Source organism: Apiospora kogelbergensis, assembly GCF_038363985.1.
Source record: "Apiospora kogelbergensis strain CBS 113332 chromosome Unknown utg000001l_segment0_segment0, whole genome shotgun sequence".
NCBI classification, from domain to species: domain Eukaryota; kingdom Fungi; phylum Ascomycota; class Sordariomycetes; order Amphisphaeriales; family Apiosporaceae; genus Apiospora; species Apiospora kogelbergensis.
This window is the reverse complement of record NW_027117418.1, coordinates 4,600,763-4,616,612: the sequence shown is the minus strand read 5'-3', so window position 1 is coordinate 4,616,612 and position 15,850 is coordinate 4,600,763. Positions and strand designations below refer to the sequence as shown.

At 53.6% G+C, this 15,850-nt stretch overlaps 7 protein-coding genes across 7 annotated transcripts; 3 read left to right on the top strand and 4 right to left on the bottom strand.

Annotated features, from left to right (window-relative positions):
* Window positions 1-56: 56 nt before the first annotated feature.
* On the top strand, window positions 57-1,622 carry PG998_001466 (ccch zinc finger DNA-binding protein; the record flags this gene model as incomplete). Its single annotated transcript, XM_066868284.1, has 4 exons — window positions 57-162; window positions 220-856; window positions 904-1,022; window positions 1,063-1,622. 4 exons carry the CDS (start codon window positions 57-59, stop codon window positions 1,620-1,622), a joined length of 1,422 nt encoding a protein of 473 aa, XP_066736699.1.
* A 1,101-nt stretch (window positions 1,623-2,723) lies between these two features.
* Window positions 2,724-4,771, bottom strand: PG998_001465 (uncharacterized protein; the record flags this gene model as incomplete). The annotated part of the gene is made up of 4 exons (XM_066868283.1): window positions 2,724-3,560; window positions 3,650-4,439; window positions 4,506-4,636; window positions 4,697-4,771. The coding sequence occupies 4 exons, from the start codon at window positions 4,769-4,771 to the stop codon at window positions 2,724-2,726; spliced, it is 1,833 nt and encodes a 610-aa protein (XP_066736698.1).
* Window positions 4,772-5,385: 614 nt separating this feature from the next.
* Window positions 5,386-6,716, bottom strand: PG998_001464 (uncharacterized protein; the record flags this gene model as incomplete). The annotated part of the gene is made up of 2 exons (XM_066868282.1): window positions 5,386-6,381; window positions 6,444-6,716. 2 exons carry the CDS (start codon window positions 6,714-6,716, stop codon window positions 5,386-5,388), a joined length of 1,269 nt encoding a protein of 422 aa, XP_066736697.1.
* A 136-nt stretch (window positions 6,717-6,852) lies between these two features.
* PG998_001463 (Maintenance of ploidy protein mob2) lies at window positions 6,853-9,451 on the top strand (the record flags this gene model as incomplete). Its single annotated transcript, XM_066868281.1, has 5 exons — window positions 6,853-6,892; window positions 7,113-7,476; window positions 8,319-8,686; window positions 8,744-8,855; window positions 8,908-9,451. The coding sequence occupies 5 exons, from the start codon at window positions 6,853-6,855 to the stop codon at window positions 9,449-9,451; spliced, it is 1,428 nt and encodes a 475-aa protein (XP_066736696.1).
* Window positions 9,452-10,063: 612 nt separating this feature from the next.
* On the top strand, window positions 10,064-10,714 carry PG998_001462 (acn9 family domain containing protein; the record flags this gene model as incomplete). The annotated part of the gene is made up of 3 exons (XM_066868280.1): window positions 10,064-10,288; window positions 10,409-10,508; window positions 10,638-10,714. The coding sequence occupies 3 exons, from the start codon at window positions 10,064-10,066 to the stop codon at window positions 10,712-10,714; spliced, it is 402 nt and encodes a 133-aa protein (XP_066736695.1).
* A 340-nt stretch (window positions 10,715-11,054) lies between these two features.
* PG998_001461 (helicase associated domain-containing protein) lies at window positions 11,055-13,325 on the bottom strand (the record flags this gene model as incomplete). Its single annotated transcript, XM_066868279.1, has 1 exon — window positions 11,055-13,325. One exon carries the CDS (start codon window positions 13,323-13,325, stop codon window positions 11,055-11,057), a length of 2,271 nt encoding a protein of 756 aa, XP_066736694.1.
* A 567-nt stretch (window positions 13,326-13,892) lies between these two features.
* Window positions 13,893-15,390, bottom strand: PG998_001460 (plasma membrane SNARE protein (Sec9); the record flags this gene model as incomplete). The annotated part of the gene is made up of 6 exons (XM_066868278.1): window positions 13,893-13,952; window positions 14,008-14,580; window positions 14,636-14,716; window positions 14,782-15,061; window positions 15,115-15,232; window positions 15,294-15,390. The coding sequence occupies 6 exons, from the start codon at window positions 15,388-15,390 to the stop codon at window positions 13,893-13,895; spliced, it is 1,209 nt and encodes a 402-aa protein (XP_066736693.1).
* Between the last annotated feature and the right edge of the window lie 460 nt (window positions 15,391-15,850).

Sequence of the window (15,850 nt, the reverse complement as noted above, 5' to 3'; positions counted from 1 at the left end):
CCACTTCACCCTGCACATTGCACATTGGTCTAAACATCAAATTCCCAGTAACCGCCATGTCCACCGCCGAAGAACGAGAGCTTATAGCTCAGATCGACAATCTCGCTGGCCGCATCAATCGCCACAAGGCCCAGCAGACCGTCCAGCCCGCGTTTTTACCCCGTGAGTCATGCGCAACAAGAGGGCACCGGCGTAGCGGTACTAACACCATCCAACAAGGTGCCACACATTCCGCTCGAGGCGCTTATCGAGTAGCCCCGTATCCTCGTGGTAATTACCATGGTGCCCGCGGAGGACGCGCACCTGCCTATCGAAACAAAACTCTGGTTCTCAATGGACAGTCTCGACCTGCTCCTAACGCCGACGACCCGACTCCAGCACCGACCACACCGAATGCTTCATCATGGGTCACAAAGACCGACCGTCACTTGCAGCTAATCAACAGCAATGTTTATGAGAAGGAGTCCCAGAACCGCGCCAATGCCATCGAGCAGACCCAACGCAACCTGCAGCTTCGAAGAGATCAGAACGAGAAGGCTCGTCTCTTGAAGTACTTGGGCAACGATTCCTCGGCGAGCGTTGCGCTCGCCTCCAATAACGCTGCCCCCACTTCGAACTACGAGGTCGCCGTAGACGGCATCCGCTTTCACGTCACCAGACAGGGCAGCAAGCTTGTCCGTGCTCCTGGTATGTTATGGCGATCGCGTGCAATCTTGAGAAGGGGTCATGCTGAGAACACGGCAGGTGATCAAAACCCCCCCTCGGCGACTCCGAGAGTGACGACTATCGGCGGCGTCAAATTCTTCCGTACCAAGAATGGCAACCTTATACGGCATGGCGTAGCCAAGGCTCAGCGGTATGTCTTTCCGATCCTATGAGGACGTAATTTAACATGTTTCACAGACTGGCTTGTGGTGTTAGGAAGGTTAACGAGTTATGCAAAACCTTCTCATGGACCGGTATTTTCTTCTCCAACAGAGTTATCAACTTACCAACCTGCGGCGTTTGCAGGTTATGCTGTGGTAAGCACCCCTAAGGGCGCAAACTAACTGGTTCTTGTAGGTTCTTGTGCGAAGGGCCCTCGCTGTCGTTATGTTCACGACCCCTCCAAGGTAGCCATATGCCGCGATTGGCTTTTGAAAGGTCAATGTCAGAAGGGCGATGCCTGTGACCTTTCCCACGATATCGCCGAAGAGCGCATACCTCTTTGTTTGCATTTTGCCAACGGAAATTGCAGGAACGAGAAGTGCTCGTACCTTCATGTCGAGCACTCCCAAAGTGACCTAGTCTGCCGTTCATTCGGCTTTTGTGGCTGGTGTGACAAGGGAGCTGGCTGTGCTGAACGGCACGTTTTCGAATGTCCTGATTTCAGTAATACTGGCGTTTGTAAGACGAAAGGCTGTAAGCATCTTCACAGGGAGCGGGCAAGTATGCTTCGCAAGGCCGGCAACAAAGATAACACGGCCCAAGAGGGGGAAATGAGTGACTTATCAAGTGACGACGATGATGACGGCGCTAGCAACGACATAGATTCCGACGAAGTAGAAGAGTTCATTGGAAAAGACGATGAAGTCCAAGACCTGGACTTTGCTGCCCAGAAGGACTTCATCGGCTTCGGATGACCTTCGCGCATACTAACCAATCATTTAAGGAATCTCGCCACACCCACGGCACAACGATGGACTCGCATCCGGCCTCCAGTGCAGCCATCTATAACCAACATGCCCTCATATTGTTGGGAAATATCCTGCTGTGTCAGTTCGGATGGAGTTTAAAGAGATCTATGCTCAGCAGCGGTTGATTGGGCGTATTAAAAGTAACGCTGTATTTGTTCAGCAACTTTCGTGATACCCCGCTCTTAGGAGATTTGACTCTTTTCGGTCGCTGGCGTTATAGCGAAGACAAGCAACCAACTGGCAATATAAGAAGAAGCAACAGAAGAAGAAAACAAAAGTACATAGGGAGCAGCAAGAACATGAATAGAGAAAAAAATCCGAGCAAATGAATTTTATTACATGTATAAATATCTATATACAAAGTCTATCATTTCTAATCGGATTCAATAAGTATTTCGGCTCAACTAGAGAGGCGCTTTCGTAGGTTGTACGTATGACAAGCATGCCTTCGCAGCGGGACCTGCTTTAGCAGTACAAAACCGTGATACGGCAATCCGAAGGATCGTTTCAATATTCCTTCGAGGTGTATAAGTTGATAGTGATTTGGTCCAGGCTTTTTGTATCTTCACCTCTGTCATTCCATGTAGACAGCCCGATGCTGCCTTAACGCACCGCAATACCAGCGGTATCGAGTGATCTCTTGACGGCCTAACTAAGGTTGCTAATCCCAAAGAAGATTTCTTCGCGTCCCTTGCCATGTGTGGTCTTCGGAGGAGGGCGAACAAGCCTCAAGGCTGCCCATCCTTCTTGGCATGGATGCAAATCCGGTGTAGAACTCAAGACGCAGGTCACGGGAACTACCCACGAAAGCGAGTGAAAATGGTTCACTCGGTCCGATTCGATTTTGTCGATTCTTTCGGCGACTGAGCACTTAGCAAACGGGGGTCCATCTCATTTAGGGGGTCCCGTGCTCAGACTGCGTCCCACGCGGACCGTCTGCCCCAGCCCAGCCGCAGCCGAGCTCGACCTGTTGATGGAAGGAGGAGGAGGAGGAGGAGGGTTTCGAATTGTAACGGTTGTAGGACGCCTGGTGAAGTAGTGTTTCCACTATCCACTTCCACTCGCACCACTCGCGTTACTGCCTACACCTGCACCGCCACCGTCACCACTGGCGCCGAGCGCAAGAGAAGAACCTGTCGTAGTCCGGTTCCGTGCTCGGAAATTCTGATTGGATGTTGTGCGGTGGTAATAAGGGTCCCGGTCCTCACCATCGTGGTCCAGGAGGCCGCTCTCTGCGCCCATGGCGGCGGCCGTCGCCGCGCTGGCCTTGCGCCGCAAACCACCAGCCTTCAGAGACCGCGCGCGCTGGTACGAGCGCTCAATTTCGTACTCGACGGCGCAACGAATCTTGAGGGCGCAAACGGCCGGCCAAACGGAGCGCTCCCCGCGGAGGATCCAGTAGTCGAGCGTCTCGCGCGTCGGCGTTTCCAGAAGACGGAAGAAATCACCAAATGTGACTTTAGGGACCAAAGTCATGCTGGCGCTGGGTATTTCTTCGTCCACGAGAAAGCGGCGAATGCTGGCAGGAAGGAGGCGCAGTGTGTCAAGCTGGCGCAAGCGGTGGCGGATCTCGAGGCCGACCATCCGTATGATGTGGCCAGCGGCCTGATTGCGTTTGTGGCGGGCCGTGAAGAAAGAGGGGCCATGCATATCAGACTCGAGAAAGGGGATCAGATAAGGGCGTGCCTGCGAGACGATGAAGTGGTTGACGTTGAAAAGCTGGGCAATCCGCGACAGCGGCGATCTGTGGTCTTTGTCTGAAGCACTAGTCCAGTGGCGAAAGGTGTCAGCCGGCGCCCAGGGGCACAATGTTGCCGTGGACATCTTTGCATAGTACGGTCGTGGCTCTGCTTCCATAAAGCGAGGGGGTTGATGCATTGGAAGCTACAGCCGCAGTCCAGATTAACTAATACAAGTTTGTGAGCATATGTAGTAAGAGGGAGCAAGTCAAGCAGCGTTGCAGGGACACCTACCACATTGGGGGCGGTAATATAGTTGAGTACAGTCGGCACTCCGCCCTGACTCTCGGTGGCTACTGTGATGTTAAGAACTCGTTTGCTGCGGTTGTATGCTTCTTCGAACGTCAGATCGCCAACATTGTCTTTGACACAGTCCTCGAGGACCTTTACGTCGAGGAAATAGCCTTCCCTCATGAATCTTTTGATACGCCGCACCAAAGTCTCTAAGGTCTCCCAGCCGTACCCTATTTCTGATTTCCCCTTTGCTTGGTGCCCCTGGTGAGAATGCGCCTCGAAGGCCGAGAGGTTGATACCCTCCCCCTTGAGCACATCTGGAAGTTCGTCCTCAGTGTGTATAGCGACGAGGCTCGCAATAAGAGCACCAGTCGCGGTGCCAGTGATGATGCGTGGCAGCAAGCCACGGAGAAAAAGAGCTTTTACCACCCCTAAGTGACACAGCCCGAAAATCGCTCCTCCCTGGAGTACTAGCGTTGTCCGGCCGAAGGCTTGTCGCGAATCATGCAGGAAATCCAGCTTGCGCTGTGTCCCCAGCTCACCGCCAAGGTAGACGCTTTCGATAGAAGCGGCGACCTGTGCTATATACTCCTCGATCAGGTACTTAGTACCAGCGAAGGACCGGTTGAACAGCCGAGGATGTGTGATGTTTCCGAGGTTGCGAACCAACCCGGACTGCACCAAATCGAGTTGCGCCAGCAGGTCAGCTCCCTGACGAGCCGTGATAATGTCGTCGAGGCGCTGGTTAATGAGGCCCCAATCGTAGGAGCGCGACGATGGGTCGTTGCGCCTGCAAGAAGAAGAAGAAGACGAAGCAGTCAGCAAATGTCTACCAGACAGCTCGGGAAAGGCGCACCAGAGATTCAGTTCCTTGATATTGTCAAGCTCAAGCGCCGCACGCTCCCACTGCTCGAAGTCCAATGCATTTTGCAATTCGTCAAGCCATTCGTCCACGGGACTCTTGGACTTCCACCAGCCGCCAAGTTTCTGTAGATGCCTCGTGTCAGTGGGCTTCTTTTCTGGGAGCGAATTTGTGGATTTGCATACCCTGAACCAAAATAGGATGACCTCGGCCAGTAATGCACAGACAGCCCATACAAAACCGAAGAGGGATGTTGCCATGATGGCGGTAACGGGGCCCAAAAGAAGAAGTGATCTCGCGAGGGCTGAGAGGTGGTGAAGGGAACGGGCTAGAGTCTGGTGCTGGGTGACGCCATCGTTTTATGTCGATGCCGGCGGTCCTTGTAGCGGTTCAGTCTTCGGCAGGTGCGTCTGGTGTAAGATTGTCTCATTCCACTCCACGACGCATCACACGGTCGCCAGTCACAGCGAATCAACAAGACAGCACTCGTCTGACGGAGCGGAAGCTAATTTTAGGTGGGATGTAGTCGATCGGCGAGTTTTGTTAAGTGCAGCCGTTGCACGTTATGACCATTGAGTTCTTGATTCTTAAACATGCAGCGGCGCAAAGGCTGACTCGATGGCAATGATGTTTGTTTGCATGTGATAGATATGCAGCACCCAGCACGAGCCCACTTAGCTTCAGGTGGGCAGTGAATGTATGTTATGTATATGTAGGCCCCTAATCCCTGCATGCCGCCATGCACCATGAACGGTAGTCATTTAGAGCACAACTCCGTACCGCGGGAAACATTGCTCGGTTGTATACAGGAAATCGGGCTATAATTATATCCTTATGGGATTGTTACCAGGGCTTCCCGCTTAGCTTACGGGCATCACTCGCTGTCATCGTCTACAATCTGGCGTCTACGGCTTCGGTCTGCAGCAGGGGCCGTACCAACATCATCCGCGTCGGCATCCGCATCCGCATCTTCGTCGGCAGCCTCCACAGTCCTCTGCCGCTTGCGCCGTGGGGCCTCCTCCTCCTCCTCGTCATCGTCGAGCAAGTCCTCCTCGTCGTCGTCCTCTATGTCGCTTGCGCCCTCCTCGTCGCTGGGTGCGATAAAGTTGTCTTCCCGATCGTATTCGTCGCCATGCCTGTGACCAGCGGGAAGGCTATCGTCCGAATCATACTCTGGCTTTCGCCTCTTGGCTCGTGAGGCTCCCGGCTGTCCCCGCTTACGGCCGGCCGCTCCTGGTCTGCGGCCGCCCTCAAGGTCGCCAATCGACAAACCTCCACTCCGGTACCCTCCAACACGAGATTCGAGTTTGGCCGCTGCGTTTTCGCGGCGGCGCTGCGCCTTCATTCGCTCCTTTTCAGCCATCTCTGCCTCTTTGCGCTGCAGCTCAGGGTCCTTGGTAGCGGTGAATATCTTGTCGGCTCCTTTGGCTTTGCCGCGAGCTACCTCAGCCATTCGGCTAGCAAACACAGCCAAAGCATCGTCTTGCAAATTCTTGTTAGGCTGGACCGTGTACTGCTCCGTTACATGCCCTACTGTCAGGAAGAGGTTGCTAAACACCAGGGCTGAGGCTCCGTAATAATGCGCATCATGCCTTTCCTGGTAGGGCTTGTCCGGAGGAGGGGCCATCTGCTTCTTCTGGATTTCGTAATGCTCCGAACCAACTGAAAGAGTCATAGACCCATCGCTCCACCTGTAAACGACGGCATTGCTCTTCATTTGGCCGGTTGAGGCGTCCCTCTGGTGTCGGATCTTGACCTTGGGGTTGTCGCTCCTGGCGTTGGCTAGTTCGTCTTGAGTAACCTCGAATGTGTCAGGATTGTAGGTGTCGGCTGCGACTCGGAGGAAGCTGGGGACTAGCAGAGATTGTAACTAGCGGGCTCGTCAGCTTCAGATCCGTGGACTCTCGTACTTGGGAAAAGATGCCGGCTTACTGTTCCGTCTTTGCCTCGAGGTGTGCGATGGCGATACATGCCTGTCGTCATTATCAGGCGGTTTTGTATCTGCTCTGGCTGCGCGTCCATGTCCACGTCGCCATCCTCCTGTCCGCTCTGCTCATCGCCCTCCTGGTCGGAGGCAAGGTCTTTCTCGCTCACGACGCGGCCATTGCCAGGTTCGGACTGGAGGTCGTCGTCAAGATCTCCATCTCCGAAAAGATCGTCGCCACCTTCGTCGGCAAGGTCGAGAGGGTCTTCGACGTCGGACATGATGGCGTTTGTAACGCGCGACAGGAACGCGCCTGGAGACTCGAAATCAGAAGGCGCAGGGTCTGGAACTTTCGCACTGCGACAAAAGCAGTGTGCAATCAATGGCTGTGGCCCGGGTTGCTGTGGGAAGTCGGCAATGCAGCTGATTGATTTTTCTTGGGAAAAAGATGGCAGAGGTTGGTTCAAGAGAGATATTGATCTGCAACGCGAGGCTGAGGTGCAATGCACTCGTACTGGTACTCCCTAGTACTCCCTAGCTCCGTGCTCCGTACAACCTAATGTATCGATAAGCTGCTTGCCCATCAAGCCTATGTATGGCCTAAGTCTGCAAGTATTCCCCGGCTCGCCACTCTTTTTACGGAGGCCCAAGACCGACCTGACACTGAGGCTCCTCAGGCCCGTGCACAGGACAATCTGTCTCGGAGCAGTCTAGCGCCGCCGTCCCTTTGCACCTCCTTTCTGTGCCCTTGGCCGGTTTGAACCAACTCGAGCATCGTCGGGCTCCCAATATCAGCATCCCTCTCACTCCCCCTCCGCCCTCTAGATATTCCTCAATCCTGTCTAGATCTGCCCTTCAACTCTGGGGCTGCTGCACTGATCTGTCCCGAGACGCACAAGACCACACTGCCCCCCCTAACGCCGACCTTCCGGGCTGCGATTTCCCTTTGGTTTCTCTCTCTCTCTTTTTCTCCCTCTCTCCGCTCATTGCCGCTGCCTTTCTGGCCCTCGCAAGCGAAATGTCGAACCTCTTTTCTGGGATGTAAGTGGTACAAATGTTTCATAGCCTTTTCGCATCCGATGCCATTTCCAGACTTGTTCATGTGCATGGTGGTCTCCCACCGGCCTATCTTGCGTTTTATGCCGTTTCCGCTTCTTGGTCCCCTAGTGCGAAGTGGGGGATGAGCTGCCTTGCCTGCTTCAAGTGAGGCGGAGGCGAGGGCGAGGCATTGATGCTCGTTGTGTCGCCGGGTCGCTTCCAGCATCCGTTCCAGTGCCCATATTTCATGCTGGTATACCATTCAGCACCCAGGACTGGTTGCGCTACTACTCGATCAACGCAGCGGGCTACCACGACACGACACGACACGACACGACCCCTTGTGTCAAAGGCCAAGGGTCGTTTCTATCACGTGAGCACCGGGGGTGAGCCACCCAGCAAGTGGTGGAGGAGTCAGTGCTTGTCTCCCTGAATCCTTTTAATCGCCAAAAGCGTTCGCATCCAACCCGAGTTTTGTTGACTGGTGATACCTATCTACTATCTGGACCTGCTCCCGGACAAGTTCACTGCTGTCATTGGACTCCATTACCCCTCAGTTGTTTCTCCATATCAAAACCCATTCCTGCGACGCCACCTCATTGGCGTCAACAGCCTGTCAGAGTCAAAATCGCACAAGGGACACCGGTCTAGACTGGGTGGTCAGCTGCCGTTTTCTTTTTCTTTCTTTTCCTTCCTCGTCTTCTTCCCCCTCTCCTGCTCCGGGATGCTATAGTACTATACATCGTTACTACGTCAAGTGACAGGGCCGCACACCGCTGGGTGCTTTCGTCGGGACACCTTAACAGTACTGCCCGAGGGACATCACACTAACATAATTGCCTTAGTAACGCCCGCTTCAGGGGAACTGCCAAGGCTCCATCAGGTTCAGGTCAGAAGAGCTCCGTTTCCAGCAGCAGCGGTCAACCCATCTCTCCCAGCACCAACCTTTCTCACGGCAGCCAGTCTTCCACCAGCCTAGCACCCAAGATCCCTCCACTTCCAAGCTCACCGTCCTTAGCAATGGGCATGGATGACAGCACACCGGGCTCCAACGGCGCGGGCGGCGATGATGTCTTGAACGCATACCACCTGCCGCGCCCTCTACCCTTGTGGCTGAATCCCGGTTACGCGAAGCACATTGTCAAAGGCAACTTTATGACATTGAGTGCGCGCCCCAAGACTGTCGACCAAGGGGAATGGATTGCTCATCAGGGTGAGTCCCTCTACAGTTGATTGGCCCGGGCTCGTGATCAACTAACCATTCTTGTAGTCGTTGAGCATTACCGAAATCTATGGAACTTTGTGCGAGTCATTCACGAAAAAGAGGAAGACGGACTTACCATTTGTAATGCGAAGACGTGCCCTCGGATGTCGGCTGGCGCGTATGTTGCAATGCCCTCCCCTGAGCTATGATTCAAAAGCTGACCTAAGTAGAAACCATTCATTTACCTGGCTCAACAAAGAGCGGGAGCCTGTGGAGCTCCCTGCGTATGAGTACATCACGCTTATGCAGCGCTGGATCTCGGGGAAAATCGACGACACCAACATCTTCCCGACGGATGTCAGCGGCGTCTCCTTTGCACACAACCCGTCCATCACCACCACGCCACTATCACAGCTGACCAACCCAGGTGATCGGGACTGGGTCGGCAAGCGAAGTGGATTCCCGGAAAACTTCAACGATGTTTGCCAGACCATCTTTAGGCAGATGTTCCGGGTTTATGCCCATCTCTACTGGGCCCACTTCATCGATCCTTTCTATCACCTCAACCTCGAGAAGCAGCTCAACAGCTGCTTCTCCCATTTTGTTCTGACAGCTTGCGCTCTTGACATGCTCAAGCCGCAAGAGTTGGAGCCTATGCAGCCCATGATCGACTTGTGGGCGGCCAACGGGACATTCCCTGCTGGGTCGAAAGCTTACGAGTATGCCAACCACCGTGCTGGTGACCGCCTGATGCAGCTAGGCAATGCGTCCTGATTTTTGTTACTGGCGCAATTGAATAAAACGATATTGTCAAGCTAAACATCGAATATCTGGATTTTTGTATCTCCGTTAGTTGAGAGGCAAAGTGACGATATAGGCGTTCACATGACATTCATCCAAAGACAGGGCTGAATACGGGCCTGAAGATGTACTTTGGATCTCTTGCCTTGTGGCTTACGGCCGTTGGCATCTTGTTCGTTAAAGCGGACAGTCGGGCAAACAACAGCCCTCTGCAGCCGCTTTAGACCATTCACAGTTGAATGCAGACAAGCCACACGACTAGACAGATAGATGCTCAGAATACCACTGAAATGGCAGCCAGCCTGTTAGAACTGTAGTCGGATCCCACTCGAGTAACTGGCCCCGTAGTCGCGCTGGGTTTACTCTAAAGTGGGGGGAGATCCCGTATTAGGCTAGGTTCACGCGTTAAACCGGTTAATAATTTACCTTGGTGGATGGACGAGTCCCGTGTTACCTACTCTGGAGCCCGCATCATCATCATACCTGACATATCTGCAAGCTATACTTGTACCCCCAGCTTCGGGCTTTTTCTCTACTGCCACCTGAAAACACAAGGGTTGAAGTTGGCAAAGCCTTGGCCCAAAGATGAGGTCATCCATACGGAACCTCGCCCAGGCCGCCGCGGCCGCCGCCGGCGCCAACGGTCTGAGGCCGGCGCCCATGATGGCCCTGCTGCCGCCCATCCCCCTCTACCGCCGCCTGCTGCGTGCGCACCGGAAACACCTCCCCTCGGAGATGCGAGTCCTGGGTGACGAGTACATCAAGGCCGAGTTCCGGGCGCACCGGAACGTAGACAACCCGGCACATATGGTAAGAAAGACGTTTTCTTTCTCCCTTCCTTTATTTTCAATAAATTTCACCCAGGCATGACGGAGGCATGTCAAGCTCCGGCTGGACCAGTGGCCTGAACTAATCACGGCGTCAAAATAGATTGGGTTCCTGACGGAATGGCAACTCTACGCACAAAAGATCGAAGGCGAGGCCTGGAAGGGTGAGAAGATCGACCCAGCCAAGGTGGAGAAAATGAGCGGTATGTTCTTCCTGTGGCTGTCCTTGGTCTTTTCTTCTTCTTCTTCGACGTCTTCCCTATCTATATATCCATGTACAATTTGTATGTGTCTTTTGCTAATGAAATTTGATTAATTTTTCTTGAGGGCAGACCAGCAAATCGGGCAGATGTACGAACTCATGATGGCTATAAAGAAGCAGAGTGAGAGCGGTGAGGCTGAAGAGTGAGAGGGTCTATATGAGAGCACAGCAAGTTGCTGCTGTTCTTAATCCGAACAATGTATGAATACTTGGATTCATTCATTCCTTGGCCCACGTGAGAGTGCCCATACAAGGGTAAGAACTGCTCAAGGAAAGGCCATTGGGCATTGCACCAGTGTGGCCAGGATGATGTGAGTCCGATAATAACTGCTTGCTGTCCCTGAAATGTTTGCACCCGCAGGGCTCGTAGCATAGGCGAGTAGTGAGATAAGAAAACCAATGTTTCCTCTACTAGCAGCGTGTCATGCAATAAGAACACAAAAGCTCGAATGTCTCATTAATATGTTATGTAGTTTATCCCCTTTGGTTACTCCTTAGTCAAGGCTTTTATGATCCAGTCCGCTTGTATAGCGCTGACCTTCTTAGCGTAGTTCTTCTGTGTAAACACATGCTCCAAGAACATGATGGCCTCCTTTTTCTGTCCATGCAGCACACTGGAGGGATGGATGGCAACCAGGTGCTTCCCATGCGTGGTGACATAGCTGCTATCCGGGGCTAGAAGCGCGCACTTGGTGACGAAACCGGTCAGGAAGCACTTCAACAGGGCCTCGGCCCTCTCAGGAGACAGTGGCTCGAAGGGTTGCGGATCAGGCAACGGCTTCTCCTTCAACAGCTTTTCCTTAAAACACATGCCTCGAAGTTGGGTGCGGATGTTGAGGGCTTGCTTCATGTTGCGCAGGTTGATTTTGCGCTTCTTACACCACTCGACCCGGTCAGAGTGTTCCGCCGTGTATCGTTGCATGGCCGTAAGATATGTAAGGATATCGCCTTCCCGGCGAAAGAGCTCCTTTCGAAGCTCCTCGGTCTCCTCTCGCTCCTCTTCCATCTGTAATTGGTAGAATATGCTCTCGCCCGAAGTAATGCAAGCGATGACGTCGATCACTTCTAAAAGACAGTCATACTGCGGTTCGCAAGCCGCTAGCAACACTCTTCCATACTGCGCCGACACAGGGAACAAAGCGAGCTTTCGACCGATGTCAGTAATGGATCCGTCATCCGCAATTGCGTCCAGAAAATGAAGCTGTACCAATGCCTTCTCCACCGAGTCTACATCGGGAAAGTCCATCAAGGGGAAAGAGAACACGTCGTTGATACCGCGTGCTTTCATGGTGAGAATGGCCCCAAGAACGTCGTTACGTAAAATCTCGGGGAGGTCAGCTTCGCTGAGTGACTCGTAAGCTTCTGCCGTAAACAGCCTGAAGCATTTTCCGGGCCCTTCACGACCAGCTCGACCCGTTCTCTGGGTGGCCGATGATTTTGAGATGGGCTTGACGAGAAGAGATTCCATGCCCAAACGAGAACGGAACTGCTTGACTTTGGCTTTCCCAGAATCAATAACAAAACGAACTCCAGGAACTGTGACAGACGTTTCAGCAATATTGGTTGCCAGAATGACTTTACGTGTAAATTTCGGAGCTGGGCGGAATGCGGCCTGTTGTGCTTGCATCGACAGTTGTCCATACAGAGGGCATGGCAGGAGCTTGGGGACGTTGGACGCAAGACTGGCACCATAGTCTTCTAAGAGGCGCTGCAAAGCCTCGATATCTTCTTGTCCACTCAGGAAAGCGAGAATATCGCCCGGGAGTGGCTCTCCCTCGTGGATTTGCGTAATCTGTTTATGGAGCGCATCTCGGATGTTGTGCACAGGCCGTTCTGTGTGCTTGATCTCGACCGGATACTGGCGTCCCTTGATCCGGAGAAGCTGCACAGCCTGCTTTGACTCGGATGAGTCAAAGAAGTCCTGTATCCGTTCCACATCTGCCGTTGCACTCATGATGACGACCTTCAGGGGCACGCCGCCACGCCCCTCCTTATTTCCGGCCACGATCTGTTTGAGGAAACCGGCAATCATGTCTACGTCGACGCTCCTCTCATGTATTTCGTCCACAATGACAGCGCTGTATTGCCTGAGATTCGGATCACGCAAAAGCTCCTGTAGGAGCATACCCTCGGTGAGAAACTTGACCTTGGTGCCCCGAGGTACGTTATGGTCAAACCGCACGGAATAACCCACCGATCCCTCCTTGACTCCCGGTGCAAGAGGGGTACCCATCTCTCGGGCCACTCTGTTGGCCAGGGTGGTAGCTGCGACTCGTCGCGGTTGGGTTATTGCAATCATCCCGCCGACGTTCACTGGATCAGCCTGTCCCTCAACCTTGACCTTCTTCCGGCGGCACCAGTCCTGGCTGCAGAGAAACTGTGGAACTTGAGTACTCTTGCCGGAGCCAGTCTCTCCCATAATCATGAGTACATCTTGATCCTTTCCGATACTGGAGAGGATCTCCTTCTGATGAGCCCAGATGGGCAAGGCTTTGCGTGCCTTCAGCATCGGCGAGTCCTGAGGCTTGGGTCTTTCACCGTTGCGTTTCTTCGTGGCGACGCCATTTTGCTTCGGGTTTTCGGCTTTTGGCCCCTCCTGCTGTTGTTGCTGCTCTTGTCGCTGTTCTTCCTGTGTGGGTGTTGCTGGCGGTGGTGGCTGGCTTTTTACTTTATTGAAACCAAGGTCCACCATGCGTCCGCCAATGTTAATGAGCCCATCATTCTGCTTCCGCCTTTTCGGCGGCCTTTCCTGTGCCATTTTGTTTCTGTATCTGGGTATATGATGAAGTAAAGGACGTTGGTTGCAAGAATGAAATTCATCAATAAGATATGCAAGAAGCAACGAAAAAAAAACGGGACCAGAATGGTTTTGAGTTTAGCTTATTTTTTTTTACTATGTACTCCCAATAGGGGCCCAGCCATCGGGAGGAGGGGGTGGTTTTAAGAGATCGGTTTTCTAGACTCTAGTCTCCGTCTCCCCGACCTTTATACGTGGCATAACACAAGTAGGCATATAGCTCGTGATGGTATAAAAATGGTTGGCAATATCATGGGATTCCACTCGACATCAATGTCATATCAGAAAAACTAGTCACAAGTCTTTTAAGTACGATCTATCTGGACAATGAAAGATACAAGTCAAATAACGCACGCGATGTCTTCATTGTATCAATCTCGTCATTCACAGTCAGGATCCAGCTATCCAACGTTATAGGTGCGGATCCTAGACCTGGCCATACCAAGTGCCATCTTCTAAACCCCGAGAAACCCCTTTGAGCGTGGCACATACTGTGCTGGTGCCCCGTGACACGGCTCATTCTCCCCTTTAACGAATGCGCTTCAACCTCTCCGTATTGAGTTTGGCAGCGTCGTCGAGTCGGACACTCTATGTGGCGGTTAGTATTTATCCGTTCGTGGGTTTCCTTGAGAAGACGACGTACCTTGTCGCCCAGTCTGTCTATGAGCTGGTTCTGATCCTCAATCTCCTTACCCATCAACCTGGCCACGCTGTTCAGAGTCGAGACGTGGCCGGCAGTTCGCTCCATAGCGTCGTCAATACGGTCCTCAGCCGCGTCGTCCTCCGAGTCATCCTCGAACTGGTACTTGGACTTCTCGGCCCCACTGGCCCTCTGCCACTTGTCAGTGCCTCGGGCCTTCTCAATCTCCTTAAAGCCCTGCTCCATGCGCGCGTTCGAATCGAACCCGGCTTTCCGGGTAGACTCGCGCATGTCTCGGTCGGCCCTGTGGTTGTCTAGGGTACGCTTCTCCATCTCGGCGTTACGTCGACCTGCTGTGAACGGGTTGTTGACGTGCACAGCGAACATGCTGCGGTTTAAACTCTTGAGCTTCTTCGTCGAGACATCGGCCTCGCGTGTAGATGTGCTGGCCTTGTCAAGGAGCGTCTCGGTGTAGTTCAAACGCTCGTGCTGGGCGCCAAGTCTGGCGTAGGTGCCCATAGCTGTCTCGACGGCTGACGCAGCAATGCGCTCCGAGTTCTCGGCCGAGTTGGCCGACTGATCTGGTCAGTGAATGAGGCTAGAATGACTGGATTCAATGGATCCAACTTACCGCAAGCTTAGTCTCCTTGATCTGGCGTCGAACATCTTGGACCTCCTGCTCCTCCTGCTCTTCCGCAGTCAATTCACGTTGCTACAACCAACAATCTGTTAGCGCGCACTCTCCTACAAGCGAGACAGAAAGCCATATTCGCTTACTTCGCCGTAACCTCCGTAGCTTGTACCAGAGCTTCCGTAGTCTCCAGCTCCGCCGGACGCAGCTGGCTGCTGCTGTCGCTGGTCGGCACGCTCTCGCGCCCCTGAGAAGAGCGCATCTCTGTCCGCATCATTGCCACTTGGGCCGCCGAGGCCACCGTAGCCCCCGGGTCCTCTAGCACCCCTGCCAGTACTTCCGGAGTTGTCGTACCGTGAGCCTCCATAGCCGCCAGAAGATCCGAATTTCTCGTTTGAGTATCCACCCGAGGGTTGATTGTTGTTGCTGTAGGGAGGAGGTGCAGTCTCGTTGGACGCACTGCTAGCGTTTCGACTGACCGGCGGCGCCCGCCGCGCGGCCCTCCTGGAAGACCGCCCGGAGTGGCACGAGGTCCGCTAGGTAAGCCGCCACCGCCGTATGGCTGGTTCTTGTATTGGTTGTATGTCGCTTGGGCACCTGTGCCATGTCAGTATGCACCAAGTGAGCACCAGCAGAGGAAGGGTTCCGTCTAGCTTACCTGTCATGGGAGCCGCATAAGGGTCGTTTCCTCCGGACTGGGCGTATGGGTTGTCCGAACCCGAGGAATCCTTCTTGCCGAAGCCAAATCGCCCCATGTTGGGTGGTTTTCTGGTCTCTGGGCTGGATCTAATCGGGTGGGCGAGATAGTCGACGTAAGGACTGTTGGTCGGCCGTCTTTCGAGAATTGGTGTAGATGGAGGGCGGACAGCGTGTCGCGTGAGTGAGTTGAATGGGATTATTAGGTGGAGGGAGGCGGAGGAAGAGGAAAGCTGTTGTTTGAGCAGTTGGTCTGCTTTATCAAAGGGGGTGGGTGAGCGAGCACCAGGCGCTGGGCCGACTTTAAAGGGTAATAGTGGGGCTTGGAAGGCGGTTTTGGTTTGTCTTAGGTGCGTTTCGCAAGAGCACCACAGGCGCCCTCCAGCAATGCTGATCCACTGATCAGCCAAACCGCCTTCTCCAGTCCCGAACCAGTCCCCTTTCCAGGGTTCTCGCTTGCAGGTTGGGCTTCTTGATGCACCCGATTTCTGTCCGAATGATGTTCAAGCTTGCTGCATC